This window comes from Sander lucioperca, chromosome 8 (genome assembly GCF_008315115.2).
Source record: "Sander lucioperca isolate FBNREF2018 chromosome 8, SLUC_FBN_1.2, whole genome shotgun sequence".
Lineage (NCBI taxonomy): Eukaryota > Metazoa > Chordata > Actinopteri > Perciformes > Percidae > Sander > Sander lucioperca.
The window spans coordinates 36,034,809-36,054,772 of record NC_050180.1 but is presented as its reverse complement, the minus strand read 5'-3'; the positions used below and the strand labels follow the sequence as shown (position 1 = coordinate 36,054,772).

The 19,964-nt window shown below is 46.5% G+C and overlaps 1 protein-coding gene across 1 annotated transcript in view; it reads right to left on the bottom strand.

The window, feature by feature from the left end:
- Positions 1-1,024: 1,024 nt before the first annotated feature.
- Positions 1,025-19,964, bottom strand: part of LOC116046640 (serine/threonine-protein kinase Nek5-like) — a 52,516-nt gene continuing 33,576 nt past the window's right edge. The window contains exons 13-19 of the mRNA XM_036004453.1: positions 11,367-11,419; positions 10,224-10,394; positions 8,557-8,635; positions 8,225-8,338; positions 6,775-6,855; positions 6,305-6,414; positions 1,025-1,127 (exon numbers count right to left, since the gene is read on the bottom strand). Of these exons, the coding sequence (XP_035860346.1) occupies positions 1,025-1,127; positions 6,305-6,414; positions 6,775-6,855; positions 8,225-8,338; positions 8,557-8,635; positions 10,224-10,394; positions 11,367-11,419 (711 nt within the window). The remainder of the gene's footprint in view (positions 1,128-6,304; positions 6,415-6,774; positions 6,856-8,224; positions 8,339-8,556; positions 8,636-10,223; positions 10,395-11,366; positions 11,420-19,964) is intronic.

The window sequence follows — 19,964 nt, the reverse complement described above, 5'->3', positions numbered from 1 at the left end:
TTAAAGGAGACAGAATATGGAGCATGGCCATGAGAAAATAGCACTATAGAAGAAAAAATAAATAGATAAAGCATTCAGATGTAGACTGAAAAGTCAAGAGAAATGCCACTGGCGAGCAAAAAGAAGGCAATAAAGCATATAAACACGGAAAGTTGACGGAGCAGACATTGAACCTTGACAGTAATAGGCAGTACAAGGAGACAGAGCCACAGGAAGACGAGAGAAACGCAGCAGGCTTGTTGTATTTCCCCTGGGGACATGAAAGGAACTGGCATCACTGGTCTTGTCCTGTCCTTAATAAATCTCCAGTGCTTGAGAGAGAGAGATGAAAAACAAAGAAAGGCAATGGCAGACAAAAACATGCACAAACACAAGAAACCAGGGACGTTTAATTGGTTGGAAAAAGGCAGTTGGGTCCTGGGATGCCTTAATATATGAAAACATCACTGTGGTTTTAACAAGCACACATACACACTCACTCATTTATGCCCTCCATCTTTAAGGACCCTTGGATCACTTGCAATATGCTTACTTCAATACAAATTATATCACGTAGAGGCAGTTGCATCATTGATTGATTCCTTTATGTATGTGTGTGTGTGTGTGTGTGTGTCTGTGTGTGTGTCTGTGTGTGCGTGTGTGTGTGTGTGTGTTTGCACCTGTATGTGTGCGTGCATACTTTAGATGTTTTGTGTAATGCCCTGTTTGAGTGGTATTGATATCTCAAAAGGATATCAGGGTCTCATTGAGAGGTTTGGTAGAAGGTTGAGAGGACATATAATAATTGTGCCTGAGAAGACTCTCAGAAACCTGTGTACACGTGCATGCATGCATGCATATGTGTGTGTGTGTGTGTGTGTGTGTGTGTGTGTGTTAAAGTTAGCTAGCTTCTGTCTCAGTTGGAGTGGAGTGGCAGCTATGGCAGGCCATGCATGGCTGCCTCAATCAGCCAGCCTGGGAGAGCGGTTAATTGCTTTGGAGAAACGGCAACCTAGCCCTCATTCAATTAGTCTGCACCTGCCTTTCACAGAGCATGGATTGTGCTGTAGCGTTCAGAGATGGACTGGGAAGGGGAGGGGGTGGTGGTATTTAACCCAGCAAAGATCTGTGCTGTATGCAGAGAGTGTCTGTCAGAGGTTAAGAGTTCATTGCCACAGAGAAAGGATGAAACTGAGTAATGTGAGGAGGAGAAGAAAGTGGTAAGGGAGGAGGGGGGGGGGGGGGTCTGCTCGCCTCTATGCACACGCTGTTGCTGCCCTGCAAATATTTTTTACCTTATCAGATCATATATATCAGAGTCCAAATATTGTTACTTTTTTTAAACAAAGGGAAAATGTTACCCTGTTTCTAATCAAAATCAACTGTTTCGAAAAAGGAGTGTCTGTATCTTGAAACGTAAAAGGACGAGGGTGATACCTGCGCTAGAATAAAGAAATTATCAAAATAAAACTTTAAGGACTTAATTATGTACAAAAAGTACCAGATAAGAAGCTGGTAAAGCAACCTGACAAGTCATTTTAAATGCTCTGAGAAATGCAGCTTTCTTCTGTCTGAAACAAGGTTTAAAACCTAACCCTAAGCATGCCACAATATATTGTGCACTGTCAATTACTTGATGAAGCATTCAGGCAATTCTCCTCAACTTAATGTTGGGAGATATAATGTGACCGTTACTAGACATTGCCTGGTCAATGTATAGACATGGGAGTTAATTAATGTCAATAAGGGAAGCCATGCATAAACTCCACTGTTACTTCTCATTTGCAGTCTGGATGTGTTGTTAATCTCAGTGTGTTACAAGGAAATTGAAGTTACATGTTGCGTGTCTGTGCTGATATGTATCATACTATACTTTTAGATACCATGAAAATTAGATTTTTTGTTTGTTTTGTGATACTAAAACTGGAAAAAGGACTATTACTGAGAAGCATTTCAAACATAACATTACTTTTGTGCTCTGGGAGACTGGATCGTCTCCTTGGGGAGGAGGAGCAGGGTCACCTGGATTCTGGACCAGCCTTTGAATTAGTTTACAGATGAATTTCAGGCTTACATAAGCCAAATATCCAACAGCACCCTCATACAGCTGTACCAGCTACCAACCACATTTTTACATATAAGATGGTGCCTCTTACCGAAGCACGTAAATAGAGAAAAATTTTGTTTTGTTGCATTGACATAATTTAGGTCTTGGAGAAAGCAGAGCAGAGAATTGATACCCATTAATTGTCTAACTAAACAGTAATGCCACCCTCATGTCCCACAGTATGGGGGTTGACACGATAATTATGTCTGTAAAATTACAATATTTCAAAAGCTCTGATACTGTAAATTAGACTTGGCACTTAATAATATAGAAGTGCCTGAAAGACCACACAGATATTAAACCCCACATGAACCATAATCTGTTGTTCAACGTAATTAAACCGAAACTGAATGGATATTATGCCATATTATTAATGAACAGGGACCAGCTCTGCAGCAATCCAACTGTCTATAAAGTTGTCTAATGAAGTGAATGCTCACAATTCAGGAAGCATCAGCATCTCTACCGTTTATCCCATATCACATGCACACTAAAGGTGAACAGAGAGGCCTGAAGAATGAGCACTTAGATCTCAATTGCAGTGTGTAAAGTGGACATTTTGGCTGCTCTCTCCTCTTGTTCTTTGTGTTTAGAGCAAAGTGTGGACTGAGCTGACTGACAAGCTGGTTAACACGGAAGGATTGAAATATATGAACAGAGCCTGTGTAATTTCTCACTTCTCTCCTCTGTAGTCTGCAGTGAGGCCAAACATCCAGGGGCACTGACAGCACTGTACCCTGGATTAGGAGGTTTCTTACAGCCCCCTCACCATAAAGCTACTTTCTGTTTGATCCCTTCTCCTCACTACCTGGTTTGGAGTGCCTCTAAGCTTCTCAAAACACCCAATAACTTCCACAGGCCTCTGAGTATGTATACAGACTTAATTGTCAGCCTGACAGCATGTCTGTGTGTATGTGTATGTGTATTTGTGTAAGTGCGCTCGTGTTTGGTGCTCAGACAGGCTCTTCCTGGACACCTCAAGAAGAATTGTCTCTCGACAGCCCAGCAGACAATGAGCCCCAGTAATCCATTCACATAAATACTGCATCCTCCTTTGAAAGTTACCCTCAGATGCTGCAATGCACCACTGATACACATACAGCTGAATGAAACATGTAAAAAAAAAAAAAAAACATCAGTGGGAGGCACCTACACATGCATATCTGTGTGTTAGCTGGGTGAAAGGATTAGACCGATTGCATGTCAATTTAAGAATTTACACAAAAGGTTTGAGCCTTAAATGTAACTTTCTGCCACTAGGGGTCTCTCAACCAAAACAATGGATTGTAAACACAGACATTTGATGACGTTGGGAAGTTGCGTGGAATTATGGGAGTTGTAGTTTTTATTGTTTAACACATCGCTGGTTAGAATGCATCTGTTCATGGGCGAGTGCACCCATTCAAGTTTATTCACGTTACGTTTAGTAACATTTATTCATGTCATTCTAAGAAAATAGCTGCATTGTCCCCAACATAATTACGTTTTTATTGATTTGATCTGTATTGGTAGCTAGCTGACCAGTTAGCTAGTGAGCCAGCAAGCTAACATTAGCCAGCAGTGCAGCAGCAGAACATCTCCAAGCTGCCCAGAATGATCTCCCCCTTCACGTTTCTGTAATCTTAACTATTCGTTTTGGTGCTTACCCCACCTTTTGTTGGGTTAATTTAGCTAACTGTAAAGACAGCTAAGCGTGAAGGGGGGAGAAATTCGGCAGGGAGGAGATTTTTGGCTGGAACACCAGAACACCGGTAGCGCTAACGGAGACGCAGCTAACGTTGTGGATGGCTGCTGTTGTGACTGGATGCCTGGCTCTGATATGGCCTGTTTCCCGACTCATTAAACTGCCGTTATCATCGTTAGCATCTGGCACTGAAGTTAAGTGCTGGCCAGATAAGGATTGCTGTAATATTGGGTGGCTGTTGGCTGGCTAGGGGCTAACGGTAACTAGCTATATATGTTGTGTGGGGTGTTGTCAGCACTTATCCCGAATGAAGTGTCTTTGCGCCGGGGGGGAGTGAGGCAGACAGACCGGGGTGTGCTAGCTAGCTGGCTAAATTAGCATTAGATTAGCCGTCTATCTGTACAGCTAACGTTAACGTTACTAGTGAACTTATTCGTGGGTTAGCCCGGCGCTGCTTTTATCCGTGGTCAAAACAATCATACTAAAAATAACTTTATGAGCATGTTGAACGATGTTGTAACCCAATAATGTTATCCACCAAGCATTAGCATTAACGTTAGCTACTTGTCAACCAACACATTGCAGTAACGTTAAGCTTGATCAATATTGATATGTATCAATAAATAAGGTTTCTGTTGTATTACTGTGTTGCAAAGTGGCATGTAGTTAATCACAAAATGATGCCTTGTGGCAGAAAAAACAGTATTACGGTTACAAGTATTTTTTACTGTGACATTGTATGATTTACAATTACTCCTGAACATATCATCTGGGTGCCGTGTTTTGACGGAAGTTACGAGTAACTAGAGCAGGGGTCACCAACACGGTGCCCGCGGTCACCAGATAGCCCCCAAGGACCACATGAGTAGCCCTCAGGCCCGTTCTAAAAATGAAAATTGAATATTGATATTATCTGTTTCCCACCTTGTTAAGTCATTGTTGATAATTATTGTAAGAAATCATTAACGTGATCAGTGTCTTCACATAGATGAGTATCATTAATCATTAATAATCATATATAACTAAAGGCAAACTGAGCAAATTTTTTATTTCATTTCATTTATCAAACTGGTAGCCCTTCGTATGACTCAGTACCCATGAAGTAGCTCTCAGTTTCAAAAAGGTTGGTGACCCCTGAAGACTAACACAGCAGAGCTGTGGGATGAACATGTCTTAAGCTGCTTACACGCCAACCAGAACGGCCGACCGTCGGCAGTAAAGCCAGCCGGACTGATCAGTCGGGTCCCGAGGTCCAAAAAAATGCCTCAGAACACACTGAGGAGACGCCGACTTGAGCGTACGTTCTGCGCGTGCGAACGTAATAACGTCCATAGCAGGCGGCGCTGCTCTGTATTGTTTCCCAGAAAAAAAACCGGCAGCTGATTGGACGAACGCGTCACATGGGTCTTTTTTCTCCGGAAATTCACAGCCAGACTGTCAGAATACGATCTCATATTGGACTAAAATAGTTCACCGAAACGTGTTTCTGGAAACATTTTAAAGGGGAAATAGGCCGTGCAGTTGCTGAATCTGTCTTCATTTCAGATCAACAAAGGTCAGTTTAAAATTTTAAAATTTTCGTCAGATTTTGAGACTCTAGTCACGCTCATCCCGCTCGCCATTTCCGGGTGAGTCCCGACTGCCCTGTCTCTGACTGAGCATGTCAGGTCGACCAAAATGAAGGCCGACGGCTCCTCCAACGGACGACGGCACGGGACACACCGAACAGACTCGAGTCACCAACCTCGCCAGACGGTCCGACGGCCAATAATCGGCTCTGTGTGTCAGCGCCCTTAGGCCTCCTGCACGCCGCCTGCGTGGCGTGAGTGTGTCGGCTGCGTGGCGTGTCCGTTTTTATTTCGGCTCCCATGTTAACAGGTTACAGCACGTGTCAAACTCAAGGCCCGCGGGCTAAATCCGGCCCCCTCGCTAATTTTGATCCAGCCCGCATATCAATTTAGGTTCACGCTACATTTTGGCCCACCTAGTTGTGCGCCAAACCGAAAACATTGGAAACTTGTTTTTCAACTTTCAATTACGCAACACTTAAAGCAGAATTTGGCAAATTTACCGACTTTGAGACTCAGAAATTCCCCCCAGAAGCAGAGAGTTTGCATATTCAGGCTGTGAAAGAGCTTGTTGAGAGTCAGCGGTGTGCTAGCCTACTTAGAAAATGTAATCACTGTTTTGCTGGATTTGCTAAATTCTAGTAGTCTCGTGAGAGCGTCCTGATCTGGCGAGCTCCAGTTTTCCACTCGCAGATCAGTCTGGCATCTTGAGACTAGAGAAAATTTGGAGCCGTTCGCCAAACGACCGACCAATCAGCGTTGGTTTTGAGGCAGGTTTAGGTGTGACGCAACAGCTGTTTAGACTGTTCAGTCTAAACAACGTGGCGGCTTCCACGGATGAGATGAGCGTAGCTATCACGCAAGTTTTATCCAAATTAGAAAGTATTCCTTCATTGAAAGAAGAGTAAAAAACGGCACTGGAGGCTTTTCTCGGAGGAAAGTCCTGACGGCCAGAGGGAATCTGACTTCACCTGTGCAGGAGGAGCTCTCTGCTGCTCTTCGCTGTCTGCAGAAGGTCTCTCTGGGTCTCTGGGTTTCTCCACCACAAAGGTTCCTTGTTTGTGTTGTGGCGGAGGCTGTTGGAATGAAAATATAGTCATGTTTTACTCTGTTTTATTAGATAATGTTGAGACAGGTATAAATTCACACTGACTAAGAGTTGCTCTGAATATCTGGGCTGACAGAAGGAGCTGATGTCTGTTCTCATTACATTACAAGAGGAGTGCAATGAGCCCTTCACAAGATGGAAGAAGTCTCCCTGTTATCTCATAACAGTTCAGTACTGTAATGTCGTTAAGGATCACCCAGACACATCATTGCACAGCTCACCTGCCAGCTGCCTTGCAACAGATTAAGGGATTAAAAGCAGAAACTGTCCATGAGACATTTCAACCGTGACCGCTGTCCTGGAGCCTGAAGAGACATAAAGACTGTACCTGGACCTCAGCTCTCAGCCTCATCTGTCTCATCTCCTGGTGGTACTGCTGTCGGATAACGTCCAGCTGACGCAGGTATTCCTGCACACACACACACACACACACACACACACACACACACGCACACGCGCGCACACACACACGCACGCACGCACACATACACGCACACGCACGCACGCACACACGCACGCACGCACGCACACACGCACACGCACGCACACGCGCGCACACACACACACGCACGCACGCACACATACACGCACACAAACACACACATACGCGCGCACACACACACGCACACGCACATACACGCACACAAACACACATACGCGCGCACACGCACGCACACACATGCACACACACACACACACGCACGCACACGCGCGCACACACACACGCACGCACACATACACGCACACAAACACACACATACGCGCGCACACGCACGCGCACACACACACACACACACGCACATACACGCACACAAACACACATACGCGCGCACACGCACGCACACACATGCACGCACGCACACACACACACACACACACACACACACATATATATAAATACTCAAGTACTTCACATTTGTACTAAATACGGTACTTTAATGGACAGGTTAGCTCAGCTGGTAGAGCAGGCGCACATATAGAGGTTTACTCCTCAACGCAGTGGCCGCGGGTTTGACTCCGACCCGTGGCCCTTTGCTGCAGGTCATTCCCCCCTCTCTCTCCCCTTCATGTCTCCATCTGTCCTGTGGAATTAAAGGCCTAAAACGCCCCCCCCCCCCACCCCAGAAAAAAAGATCTAATCTAAATGCAGTACTTTAGTAAATGTATGTAGCTACTTTCCACCTCAAGAGTCAATCGTTGCATCTCATAGCCCTTAACCTGCCTGCCCGACTCCTCCACTTGCCTCCCTTCCTCGCGTCTTAGTCCCTCCCACCGAGCGGGAGAGACGCCACGAAATCATGGGAGGAGAGAGGCAACGAGCAAATGTGTTTTAGAGGGAAGAGACGTCCTTTCCTCTGAAGCGTCACATGAATCCGTCAGCTGTTTGGGCGGAGTTAGCAACTCCTTCAGCTGATGTCTCCTATGTGTCCTACCTGCTGTCCCTTCACTATGATGTCTCCTGTGTGTCCTACCTGCTGTCTCTTCACTATAATGTCTCCTATGTGTCCTACCTGCTGTCTCTTCACTAATGTCTCCTGTGTGTCCTACCTGGTGTCTCTTCACTATAATGTCTCCTATGTGTCCTACCTGCTGTCCCTTCACTATGATGTCTCCTGTGTGTCCTACCTGCTGTCCCTTCACTATGATGTCTCCTGTGTGTCCTACCTGCTGTCTCTTCACTAATGTCTCCTGTGTGTCCTACCTGCTGTCTCTTCACTAATGTCTCCTGTGTGTCCTACCTGGTGTCTCTTCACTATAATGTCTCCTGAGTGTCCTACCTGCTGTCCCTCCTGTCTCCTGTCCTGAGGTGCATGTTGGTGTTCAGGTTGTCCCACTTCCTGCTCCTGACCGCTGGGCTTCCTGTTGCGCTCAGCCGTACACGGACGCAGACCCTGAGGGTCAGAGAGGAAAGGTCAAAGGTTGCAGACGCAGTGCCATTGTTAGCGTTTGCGTGTCTCTACGACGTGTAACGCTAGACAGCCAATCACAGACATCATGAGATCTTGGTAGAAGCATGCTGCGTGCTGATTGGCTCACTGACTAGATTTAGCTAAACTGGAAGGAATTAGTTGCTAAAATCACTAATGTAATAATCAGAAATGTGTCCTACCAGCTGTTTCTCTGCTCTCAGCTTGTACTGGTTGGCCTTGTGTCTCCTCTGCAGGTATTCATCACGCGCTGCAGCAACACTGACGCACAGCGGGGGGGCGTGGGGGGGAAATATCGTTAATAATACAGTGTACATCACAAACTAAACAGAAGCTGCAAAGATGAATCCATTACTTGTCAACTATTAAATTAATCGCCCACTATTTTGATCATCGATTAATCAAATAAACTTCTCTGATTCCAGCTGGTTAAATGTGAATATTTTCTAGTTTATTCTCTCCTCTGGGACAGTAGAATGAAATCCTCCTTCCTTTCATCCTTCCTTCCTTCTCTGCATTTATTCCCTTCCTCCTTTACGTACTTCCTTTCTTCAGTCTTCTTTCCTTCCTTCCCTTTCCCATCTCCCTTTTGTGTTGTTTTTTTAAGGAAACAACTGTCAAACTTGTGTGATGTCAGGTTGTTAAAGGTCCCATGACATGCTGCCTTTTGGATGCTTTTATATAGACCTTAGTGGTCCCCTAATACTGTATCTGAAGTCTCTTTATATAGACCTTAGTGGTCCCCTAATACTGTATCTGAAGTCTCTTTATATAGACCTTAGTGGTCCCCTAATACTGTATCTGAAGTCTCTTTATATAGACCTTAGTGGTCCCCTAATACTGTATCTGAAGTCTCTTTATATAGACCTTAGTGGTCCCCTAATACTGTATCTGAAGTCTCTTTTATATAGACCTTCGTGGTAAATATCCCGCATATTCCATCGCATTTTTTAAGAAAACCAGGCAAAATAGAACACAAAAAGAACAGAAAATCTTCGGAAAAAGTGACAAAAAAAAAAGTGTCGACCAAGTTTAGTTTTACATTTTGACCCAGAAAAACTAAAAGTTGCAGGTCGACGGGAAGACAAGACAAGGGTTAAATGATTATCAGCCAGGGCCGATAATCGGTCTATCACTAATGTTAAGCGCTGATATTGTAGGTGGTGGGCGTGTTCACCTGGTTTTTGGGCTTTGACAGAGAGGGGGTGAGCCTGGGAGCGAACACTTTCTGTTGACCGAACTCGCACACTTATTGGCATCACAAAGTCATTTTGCATTTGGTAACTGCAGTACTAGTTATATTTTACGTGTGGAGGAATAAACGGTTGATATTTTAGCTTCAGCGCGTCAGTGTTTTTTCATCTCTCAGGTGTTCAGTCCCCTCGCGGCTGGGCTGATAATCGCTCTATCCCTACTCACGATACCCTCATTATCCAGTGCTATCATGTAACTTCACCCTGGGATTCATTGGGATTGGCTCTTTAGACAGGTTATTAAAAATGTAGATACATTAAATCACTTTTCCTGTAAAAAAAATACTGACCATGAATAGTATCTAAAACAATGTTTAGTTTCATGAAATAAACTTCAAAGTGCAGCTTTTAACAGCAAAATATATCCTGTAAATAGTATCAAAAACATGACTAGGGTGGCCGGGTAGCTCAGTTGGTAGAGCGGGCGCACATGTGCAGAGGTTTATTGCTCGACGCAGAAGGTCTAGGGTTCGAATCCAACCTGTGACAGTTTTCCTGCATGTCCCCCCCACCTCTCTCTCCCCTTTCATATCTCAGCTTTCCTCTCTAATAAAGGCAGAAATGAAATGATATCTATACGGTGTACGGTCACTCACAGCTGGTACGGTTCCACCGTGTGCTCTTCACATCGCTCCCTCTCTCTCTCCTGAAGAGGAGGAAGAGGAGGAGGAGGAGGAGGGAGGATGTCCTCCGTGTTCCTCCTCTGAAAGGCGTCCAGCTGGGCGTAGAGGTGCCGATAATGGCCGACGGGCTGCTGTCCATTAAACCTGCACCAGTGATAGTTTTAGGTCAACAACTTATTCATTCTTGTGTATTTTACTTTACTTTTTATAGGATTTAAATAAACTGGAAGTTGAGTAGCGGCTAAAAATGATTGATTGATTATTCCTCTTAATGTTATGTGCATTCTGTGTTTTAAAAATGCAAAAAAAAGAAAGAAAAAGAAAGAAAGTAATTAAATAAACATAAATCTATCTCAAGTTAACTTAAGTGTCTCAACCTGGGATGCCCTGAATCCAGGATTCGGCTTCTGATTCGGCTGAATATTGGGCTTTTTGACGGGGTTGGGTTTCTGCTGAACATTAGAATTTTTTCCCAGCGAACCGAACCCTACGCTCGCACTCCGCGCCCTACGCTGGTCGCTGTATGACGGCGCCGTTGATTACGGGAAGGTGTTTACGTAGGTGGAGCGTTCAATGCAGTAGGCTGTGAGGAAGTGAAAATGGAACTGGTGAGCAGAAAAAGTGTAGTTTGGCAGCACTTTCAGTCAAAAGAAGACCATTCAAGTCCAGCTACATGTTCAATCTGCAATGCTGATTAGTCTGGTGGTGGCGAGGACCCTAAACTATACACAACATCACCGCTGTTACAACATCTGGTAGGAAACATCTGGAAGAATACGAGTTGTAATGAAGGAATCTACAGACAGCAGCCAGAATGCAGCAACTTCAGGTACGGCAAAGGAAGGACAGTCACTGGTTACTTCATTAATGTGTTTACTGAGTTCATGGACTGAGGATGGGACGAGGATTCAGCAGAATCTTAACCAGTGGATTCGGTATTCAGCCGAACCCCAAAAATCTGGATTCGGTGCATCCCTTGCCTTCTTGTCTTTAACCAGATTCAATGACTTACTCCAGAGGTTTTAGCTCATTCTTCTGACAGGGCGAAAAAAAAGTCTCAGAAACGTGATTTTCATTCATGGAGTGAAAAGGTTAATACGGTCGGTGTAATTTCACCTTCCTTTCTGCTGCGCTGCGGCTTCTCTCTCTGCGGCTCGTTGATGAAGAGGCTGCGATCAGAAATACATTTAGTGTCAGAACAAAGACGACACGGGGGTCCACATGTAACACACAGCTGTATGAACGTACGGTATCTAACAGGGTTAGGTGGAGCACCTGAGGAGAATGGATGAAACTAAAAGACTTTCCTTATATCAGATATAATGGTTGTAGTTGAACGCCTTCAGGTTTAAGTTTGGTCTTTAAGCTTTTTTTGAGAGTTGAGTTTGAGAGCCTGTCAGCTGCGTGGCGTGAGCGTGGCGTGAGCATGTCAGCTGCGTGGGGTGAGCGTGGCGTGAGCATGTCAGCTGCGTGGGGTGAGCGTGGCGTGAGCATGTCAGCTGCGTGGCGTGAGCGTGTCAGCTGCGTGGGGTGAGCGTGGCGTGAGCATGTCAGCTGCGTGGCGTGAGCGTGTCAGCTGCGTGGCGTGAGCGTGTCAGCTGCGTGGGGTGAGCGTGGCGTGAGCATGTCAGCTGCGTGGCGTGAGCGTGGCGTGAGCGTGGCGTGAGCGTGTCAGCTGCGTGGCGTGAGCGTGTCAGCTGCGTGGGGTGAGCGTGGCGTGAACATGTCAGCTGCGTGGCGTGAGCGTGGCGTGAGCGTGTCAGCTGCGTGGCGTGAGCGTGTCAGCTGCGTGGCGTGAGTGTGGCGTGAGCGTGTCAGCTGCGTGGCGTGAGCATGGCGTGAGCGTGTCAACTGCGTGGGGTGAGCCTGGCGTGAGCGTGAGCATGGCGTGAGCGTGTTTCAGCTGCGTGGCGTGAGCGTTTCAGCTGCGTGGCGTGAGCGTTTCAGCTGCGTGGCGTGAGCGTGTCAGCTGCGTGGCGTGAGCGTGTCAGCTGCGTGGCGTGAGCGTTTCAGCTGCGTGGCGTGAGCGTTTCAGCTGCGTGGCGTGAGCGTGTCAGCTGCGTGGCGTGAGCGTGTCAGCTGCGTGGGGTGAGCGTTTCAGCTGCGTGGTGTGAGCGTTTCAGCTGCGTGGTGTGAGCGTGTCAGCTGTGTTAGCGTGTCAGCTGCGTGACGTGAGCGTGGCGTGAGCATGTCAGCTGCGTGACGTGAGCGTGGCGTGAGCATGTCAGCTGCGTGGCGTGAGGGTGTCAGCTGCGTGGCGTGAGCGTGTCAGCTGCGTGGGGTGAGCGTTTCAGCTGCGTGGCGTGAGCGTGTCAGCTGTGTTAGCGTGTCAGCTGCGTGGTGTGAGCGTTTCAGCTGTGTTAGCGTGTCAGCTGCGTGACGTGAGCGTGGCGTGAGCATGTCAGCTGCGTGACGTGAGCGTGGCGTGAGCATGTCAGCTGCGTGGCGTGAGGGTGTCAGCTGCGTGGGGTGAGCGTTTCAGCTGCGTGGTGTGAGCGTTTCAGCTGCGTGGCGTGAGCGTGTCAGCTGTGTTAGCGTGTCAGCTGCGTGACGTGAGCGTGGCGTGAGCATGTCAGCTGCGTGGCGTGAGCGTGTCAGCTGCGTGGTGTGAGCGTGTCAGCTGCATGGTGTGAGCATGTCAGCTGCGTGGTGTGAGCGTGTCAGCTGCGTGGCGTGAGCGTGTCAGCTGCATGGTGTGAGCATGTCAGCTGCATGGTGTGAGCGTGTCAGCTGCGTGGTGTGAGCGTGTCAGCTGCATGGTGTGAGCATGTCAGCTGCGTGGTGTGAGCGTGTCAGCTGCGTGGCGTGAGCGTGTCAGCTGCGTGGTGTGAGCGTGTCAGCTGCATGGTGTGAGCATGTCAGCTGCGTGGCGTGAGCGTGTCAGCTGCGTGGTGTGAGCGTGTCAGCTGCGTGACGTGAGCATGTCAGCTGCGTGGTGTGAGCGTGTCAGCTGTGTGGCGTGAGTGTGTCAGCTGCGTGGCGTGAGCGTGTCAGCTGCATGGTGTGAGCATGTCAGCTGCGTGGTGTGAGCGTGTCAGCTGCGTGGCGTGAGCGTGTCAGCTGCATGGTGTGAGCATGTCAGCTGCATGGTGTGAGCGTGTCAGCTGCGTGGTGTGAGCGTGTCAGCTGCATGGTGTGAGCATGTCAGCTGCGTGGTGTGAGCGTGTCAGCTGCGTGGCGTGAGCGTGTCAGCTGCGTGGTGTGAGCGTGTCAGCTGCATGGTGTGAGCATGTCAGCTGCGTGGCGTGAGCGTGTCAGCTGCGTGGTGTGAGCGTGTCAGCTGCGTGACGTGAGCATGTCAGCTGCGTGGTGTGAGCGTGTCAGCTGTGTGGCGTGAGTGTGTCAGCTGCGTGGCGTGAGCGTGTCAGCTGCGTGGCGTGAGCGTGTCAGCTGCGTGGTGTGAGCGTGTCAGCTGCGTGGCGTGAGCGTGTCAGCTGCATGGTGTGAGCGTGTCAGCTGCGTGATGCGAGCGTTTCAGCTGCGTGGTGTGAGCGTGTCAGCTGCGTGGCGTGAGCGTGTCAGCTGCGTGGTGTGAGCGTTTCAGCTGCGTGGTGTGAGCGTGTCAGCTGCGTGGCGTGAGCGTGTCCGCTGCGTGGTGTGAGCGTATTGTAAAACAATAACATGGACTTTATTATCTCAGGAAAGAGAATTGAAATATAAAATATATATATATCGAAATATGTGCAAACAAATGTACAAACACAAAAATATTGACAAAATAAAGTGGAAGAACACGCTATTATTTCATTTTATCAATGGGAAACATACATGTGTACAGACAGGGCTAGCAGCAGCAGCAGCGCCGCAAAGATATAGATAACGTCACGCAGCTGCCACGCAACGGACATGCCACGCTCACTCACGCTACGCTCACGCCACGCTCACGCCACGCAGCCAGTGTGCAGGAGGCCTAAACCCACTACAAAGAGACACCAAATGACCACAGAGACCCAAAACTACCCCAAAGAAAATACAAATGACCAAAAAGAGACTGTAACACGACTACAAAGAGACACAAAAATGTATTTTTAAATTGAAAAACGTCACATTTTCTTGAGGAAGGACGCCTAAACCCCCCCGCCAAATATGCGCATATAATATATATATATATATATATATATATATTCAATTTTCAATTCAATTCAATTTTATTTATAGTATCAAATCATAACAAGAGTTATCTCGAGACACTTTACAGATAGAGTAGGTCTAGATCAAACTCTGTACTTTACGAAGCCCCAACTATTACAGTGGTTGCCTCAAGAGCAAGCATTAGCAGTAGCTATTGCGACAGTGGCGAGGAAAAACTCCCTTTTTTGTTAGGAAGAAACCTCAGACAGACCCAGACTCTTGGTAGGCGGTGTCTGACGGCACCAGTTGGGGGAGTGGTGAATGGTGGCAATAATAGTCATAATAAAGATAGTGAAGCAGTGATCACAATGGTAGTCATAGTAGTTCATGTCATAGTAGGGCACAGCAGGGCGTTACGGGGTGTAGTGTGGCACAGCAGCCTGGGTGGACGCGGTTGGACGCGGCAGGACGCAGTCGGACACTGCGGGGAATCGCAGAGCGTAGCAGGGTGTAGTAAGTCCATAGCGTCAGCTGCACCCAGGACCCCGGTGTAGGTGCCACCCAATTCCAAGGCGATGTTCTGGGTGAAGAAGAAGCAAAGGGACTCCGGGGAGAAAACTCCCCAGAGCTAGGTTAGTAACAGGCATTTCTGGGACTAAGATGCACACAAAAGGAGACAAGTGAAAAGAGAGAAGAGGGAGCGGCTCATTGTGTCCTTGGAAGGAGCTTCCCACAGCAGTCTAGAGTTATAATAGTATAACTAAGAGAGGCAGGCTAAAGAGAGGGGCCCTGGACCGGGCTCGTACTCTCCCCTGCCGGAACGGGCTTGTACTTCCTGCCTCCCTCTACTCTACTCAACTATGCTGCAACTCCTCACTCCCTAACTATAAGCTTTATCAAAGATGATGGTTTTCAGTTTATTCTTAAATGTGGCGACGGTGTCAGCCCCCCGAACCCAAGTTGGGAGCTGGTTCCACAGGAGAGGAGCCTGGTAGCTGAAGGCTCTGGCTCCCATTCTACTTTTAGAGACTCTAGGAACCACAAGTAGCTCTGAGTTCTGGGAGCGCAGTGCTCTAGTGGGACAATAAGGTACTAAAAGCTCTTCTATGTATGATGGTGCTTGACCATTTAGTGCTTTGTAGGTCAGGAGAAGGATTTTAAATTCAATCCTGGATTTTACAGGAAGCCAATGCAGAGAAGCTAATACAGGAGAAATGTGATCTCTTTTGTTAGTTCTTGTCAGAACACGTGCTGCAGCATTCTGGATCAGCTGGAGGGTCTTGAGGGACTTATTTGAGCAGCCTGATAGTAAAGAATTACAGTAGTCCAGCCGGGAAGTTACGAATGCATGGACTAGTTTTTCAGCATCGTTTTGAGACAGGATGTTCCTGATTTGGCAATGTTACGAAGATGGAAAAAGGCTGTTCTAGAGGTTTGTTTTAAGTGGGCGTTAAAGGATAGATCCTGGTCAAAAATGACTCCTAGATTTCTGACAGTAGTGCTGGAGGCCAGGGCAATACCATCTATGGTAGCTATATATTTAGATAATGAAGTTCGGTTGTGCTTGGGTCCCAGCACAATAACTTCCGTTTTGTTTGTGTTCAACATCAGAAAATTGTGGGTCATCCAGGATTTTATATCTTTAATGCACGCTTGAAGTTTAGCTAACTGACCGCTTTCGTCTGGCTTGATTGACAGATATAATTGGGTGTCGTCTGCGTAACAGTGAAAGTTAATTGAGTGTTTCCTAATAATATTGCCTAGAGGAAGCATATATAAAGAGAATAGAATTGGTCCAAGCACTGAGCCTTGAGGAACGCCATGGCTAACTTTAGCGTATTTGGATGGTTTATCGTTAATATTAACAAATTGGGATCGCTCAGAAAAATAGGACTTAAACCAGCTTAGTGCGATTCCTTTAATGCCAACTAAATGTTCCAGTCTCTGTAAGAGGATGGTATGGTCAATAGTGTCGAATGCAGCACTAAGATCTAATAAGACAAGTACGGAGACAAGTCCTTTGTCAGCAGCAGTTAGAAGGTCGTTAGTGATTTTCACCAGTGCCGTCTCTGTGCTATGATGCTTTCTAAATCCTGACTGAAAGTCTTCAAATAGACTATTTCTATGCAGAAAGTCACACAATTGATTAGCGACTACCTTCTCAAGGATTTTGGAGAGAAACGGGAGGTTAGATATAGGTCTATAGTTGGCTAAGACCTCAGGGTCGAGGGTGGGTTTTTTCAGAATAGGTTTTATCACAGCTACTTTAAAAGACTGCGGTACGTGACCCGTTAATAAGGACATATTGATCGTATCTAGTAATGTGGTGTTGACCACGGGTAGTGCTTCTTTAAGTAGCTTCGTTGGAATGGGGTCTAAGAGACAGGTAGTTGGCTTAGCTGAAGAGACCCTTAACATTAATTGTTGGAGGTCTAAAGGATAAAAGCCGTCTAAATAAGTATCAGGTCTTATCGTTCTCTCTAGCCCTCCTGCGCCCAATGGTGAGTCGTTGGAAGCTGTGGGCAGAAGGTGATGAATTTTTCTCTAATTGTTATAATTTTATCATTAAAAAAGGTCATGAAGTCATCACTGCTCAGAGCTATAGGAATAGATGGCTCAATAGAGCTGTGACTATCTGTCAGCCTGGCTACAGTGCTGAAAAGAAACCTTGGGTTGTTCTTATTTTCTTCTATTAGTGTTGAGTAGTAGTCTGATCTGGCATTTCTGAGGGCCCTCCTATAATTTTTTAGACTATCTTGCCAATCCACACGAGATTCTTCCAGTTTGGTGGAACGCCATTTACTTTCAAGTTTTCGTGAGATTTGTTTTAATTTGCGAGTTTGGGAGTTATACCAAGGTGCTAGTTTCCTTTCCTTCATCATCTTCTTTTTGAGAGGAGCAACCGAGTCTAAAGTAGTCCGTAGGCAGGCCGTAGCAGCGTCTACAAAGTTATCAAGTTGGGAGGGACTAGAGTTAACATAACAGTCCTCTGTTATATTAAGGCATGACATTGAGTTAAGTGCTGTTGGAATAGCTTCCTTAAATTTAGCTATAGCACTGTCAGATAAGCATCTAGTGTAGAAACTTTTATTAATTTCGTATAGTCTGGTAGTAGGAATTCGAAAGTTATTAAAAAATGGTCTGATAATAAAGGATTCTGCGGAAATACTATTAAATCGTCAATTTTGATGCCATATTCTAGCACAAGGTCGAGGGTGTGGTTAAAACAGTGCGTGGCCTTATGCACCCTCTGACTGAAACCAATAGAATCTAGCAGTGAATTGAAAGCAGTACTAAGGCTATTGCTCTCAATGTCCACATGGATATTAAAATCACCTACAATAAGTACTTTGTCTGATTGAAGGACTACGCATGATAAAAACTCTGAGAATTCAGATAAAAACTCAGAATATGGACCTGGTGCTCGGTAAACAACAACGAATATAATTGGCTGTACTGTTTTCCATGTTGGGTGTTGAAGATTAAGAACAAGGCTTTCAAACGAGTTATAATTTAGTTTAGGTTTAGGATTAATTAACAGGCTCGAGTCAAATATGGCTGCAACTCCCCCTCCTCGGCCTGAGCCTCGTGGAATTTGGGTATTATTATGACTGGGAGGAGTGGCTTCGTTTAAACTAACATATTCGTCATGGCCCAGCCAGGTTTCGGTGAGGCAGAATAAATCAATGTGGTTATCTGATATCAATTCGTTTACCAATAATGCTTTCGATGACAGAGATCTAATATTTAATAGTCCACATTTGATTTTCCTATTCTGTTCTATCGTTGCAGTGGTTGTTTTAATTCCAATTAGGTTGTTTAGTATAGCACCTCTTTTGTTAGCGTTTGGTTTAAACGGTCTCAGTCGGGGGACAGACACGGTGGTTATGGGATTATGAATGGGTGATTGCTCTGAAGGGAGCACAGAGGGGCGTGTAGCGCTGTATCTCTGATTATTGACTTTGGGAGAGTGTGTCTGGTCAGTGTGCTTGTGGGAGTGTTTACGGGATGTAAACAGTCAATCAGAGGTCTGGGTGTGCAGGGCGTGGTGCAAATTTCCACGTAGCATCTGGCTTCCGCGTGTATTGGGATGAATCCCATCCCTGCTGAACAGGGAGCCACGTTCCCAAAACAGATTGAAGTTGTCAATAAAACCTATCCTGTGAATACTGCATGTGAGCTGGAGCCAGGTGTTAAGGGAGAGTAGTCTGCTAAAGAGGCCTGATCCTCGACCTAGAGATGGAAGTGGGCCCGAAATAAAAACCGACTTCCCAGTGCTTTTTAAAGCCTCAATGAGAGTGGTAAAGTCTCGCCTTGTGCGCTCACACTCCTGAATCCGAGTGGACATGTCGTTATGTCCACAATGGACCACGATGCGTTTGATAGAGGTCGGAAATGAGGGTATCAGGTCCATAACTTTAGCCAGGATGTCTGCAACTTTGGCTCCGGGAAAACAGTGTGTGACAGCATTATGAAACCGTAGGTCTCTAGTGATGGAGTCCCCAATAATTACTGTGGTTAGGGGGAAGAGCGGACGAGGAGTGGGGGGGTGTGGATGGCCGGTGACGGAAACAAAACAGTCAGTGTCGGTTTCAGATGGGCAGGGAAAAGAAGAGGAAGAATGCTTACCGTTCGGTTGTGGAGATTGTTTTTGAGGAACGTTGTCATTTGGCCGATCCAGGCAGTGTAGGCCACCGGACCGTCTGACTACCGCATCCCTCAGAAGCTTTCGCCGCGCGGTAGCAATCGTCTTCCGTGACGACGGCTGGTCAGTCTGCTTTGAAGCGGGGCGAGCCCGGTGAGCCGCACTGGCCACCACCGGCTCCGACAAGGCATTGAAGCGGTTGGAGAGGCTGAGGGCAGGAGGCGATGGAGCCCTACCCGAGGCTCTCTTTCGGCCGCAAACCACCTCAGTCCAGGGTGGCTTGATAACCGGTGTCGAGCAGGACGATGGGCGTGGGCAGGCAGCTGGGTCCCATGGCGCGGTATCCTGGAAGGCCGCCGAGAGAGATGCGATCCGGAGCGACTGATTATGAGCCACGTCCAAGCAGGCGGTTAACAAAGCATCTTTGGTTTTTAAGTCCTCGGAAAGCCGACGAACATCTTCCCTGAGGTCAGCAATTTCTTTGTTTGTATTATTGAACAACGAGGAAATCCTGAGGGGGAGTGGGGACTCGCCAGGTGTAGAGGTTGCCATGAAGCTAGCGTTAGTTTAGCCGGTAGGCCTAGTCTTGATAAATTAGCGTGAGGCTAATACTTACTTACACGTAAAAATGTATCTTTGGTTTTAAAAACACTTTATTAGTATAATAAAAACTAGGCGATAGAGCCGACTGTTAGGTAGGAGGTTGAAGGCAGCTGCCGGCTGCCTCGTCCCCGCCGACTGCTGTCGCTTGTGGATATATGTATATATATGTATATATATATACGTATATATATGTATATATATATATATATATATATATATATATATATATATATATATATATATATATGTATATATGTATATATATATATATATATATATATGTATATATATCATTTCCCACATTTTAGGTCATAAGTATATAATTTCAGTTGTTCCTCAACAGTCTCTGCAGAGTACTGTACACATCACACCCACTAAAAGTCCTGATTTTCTCA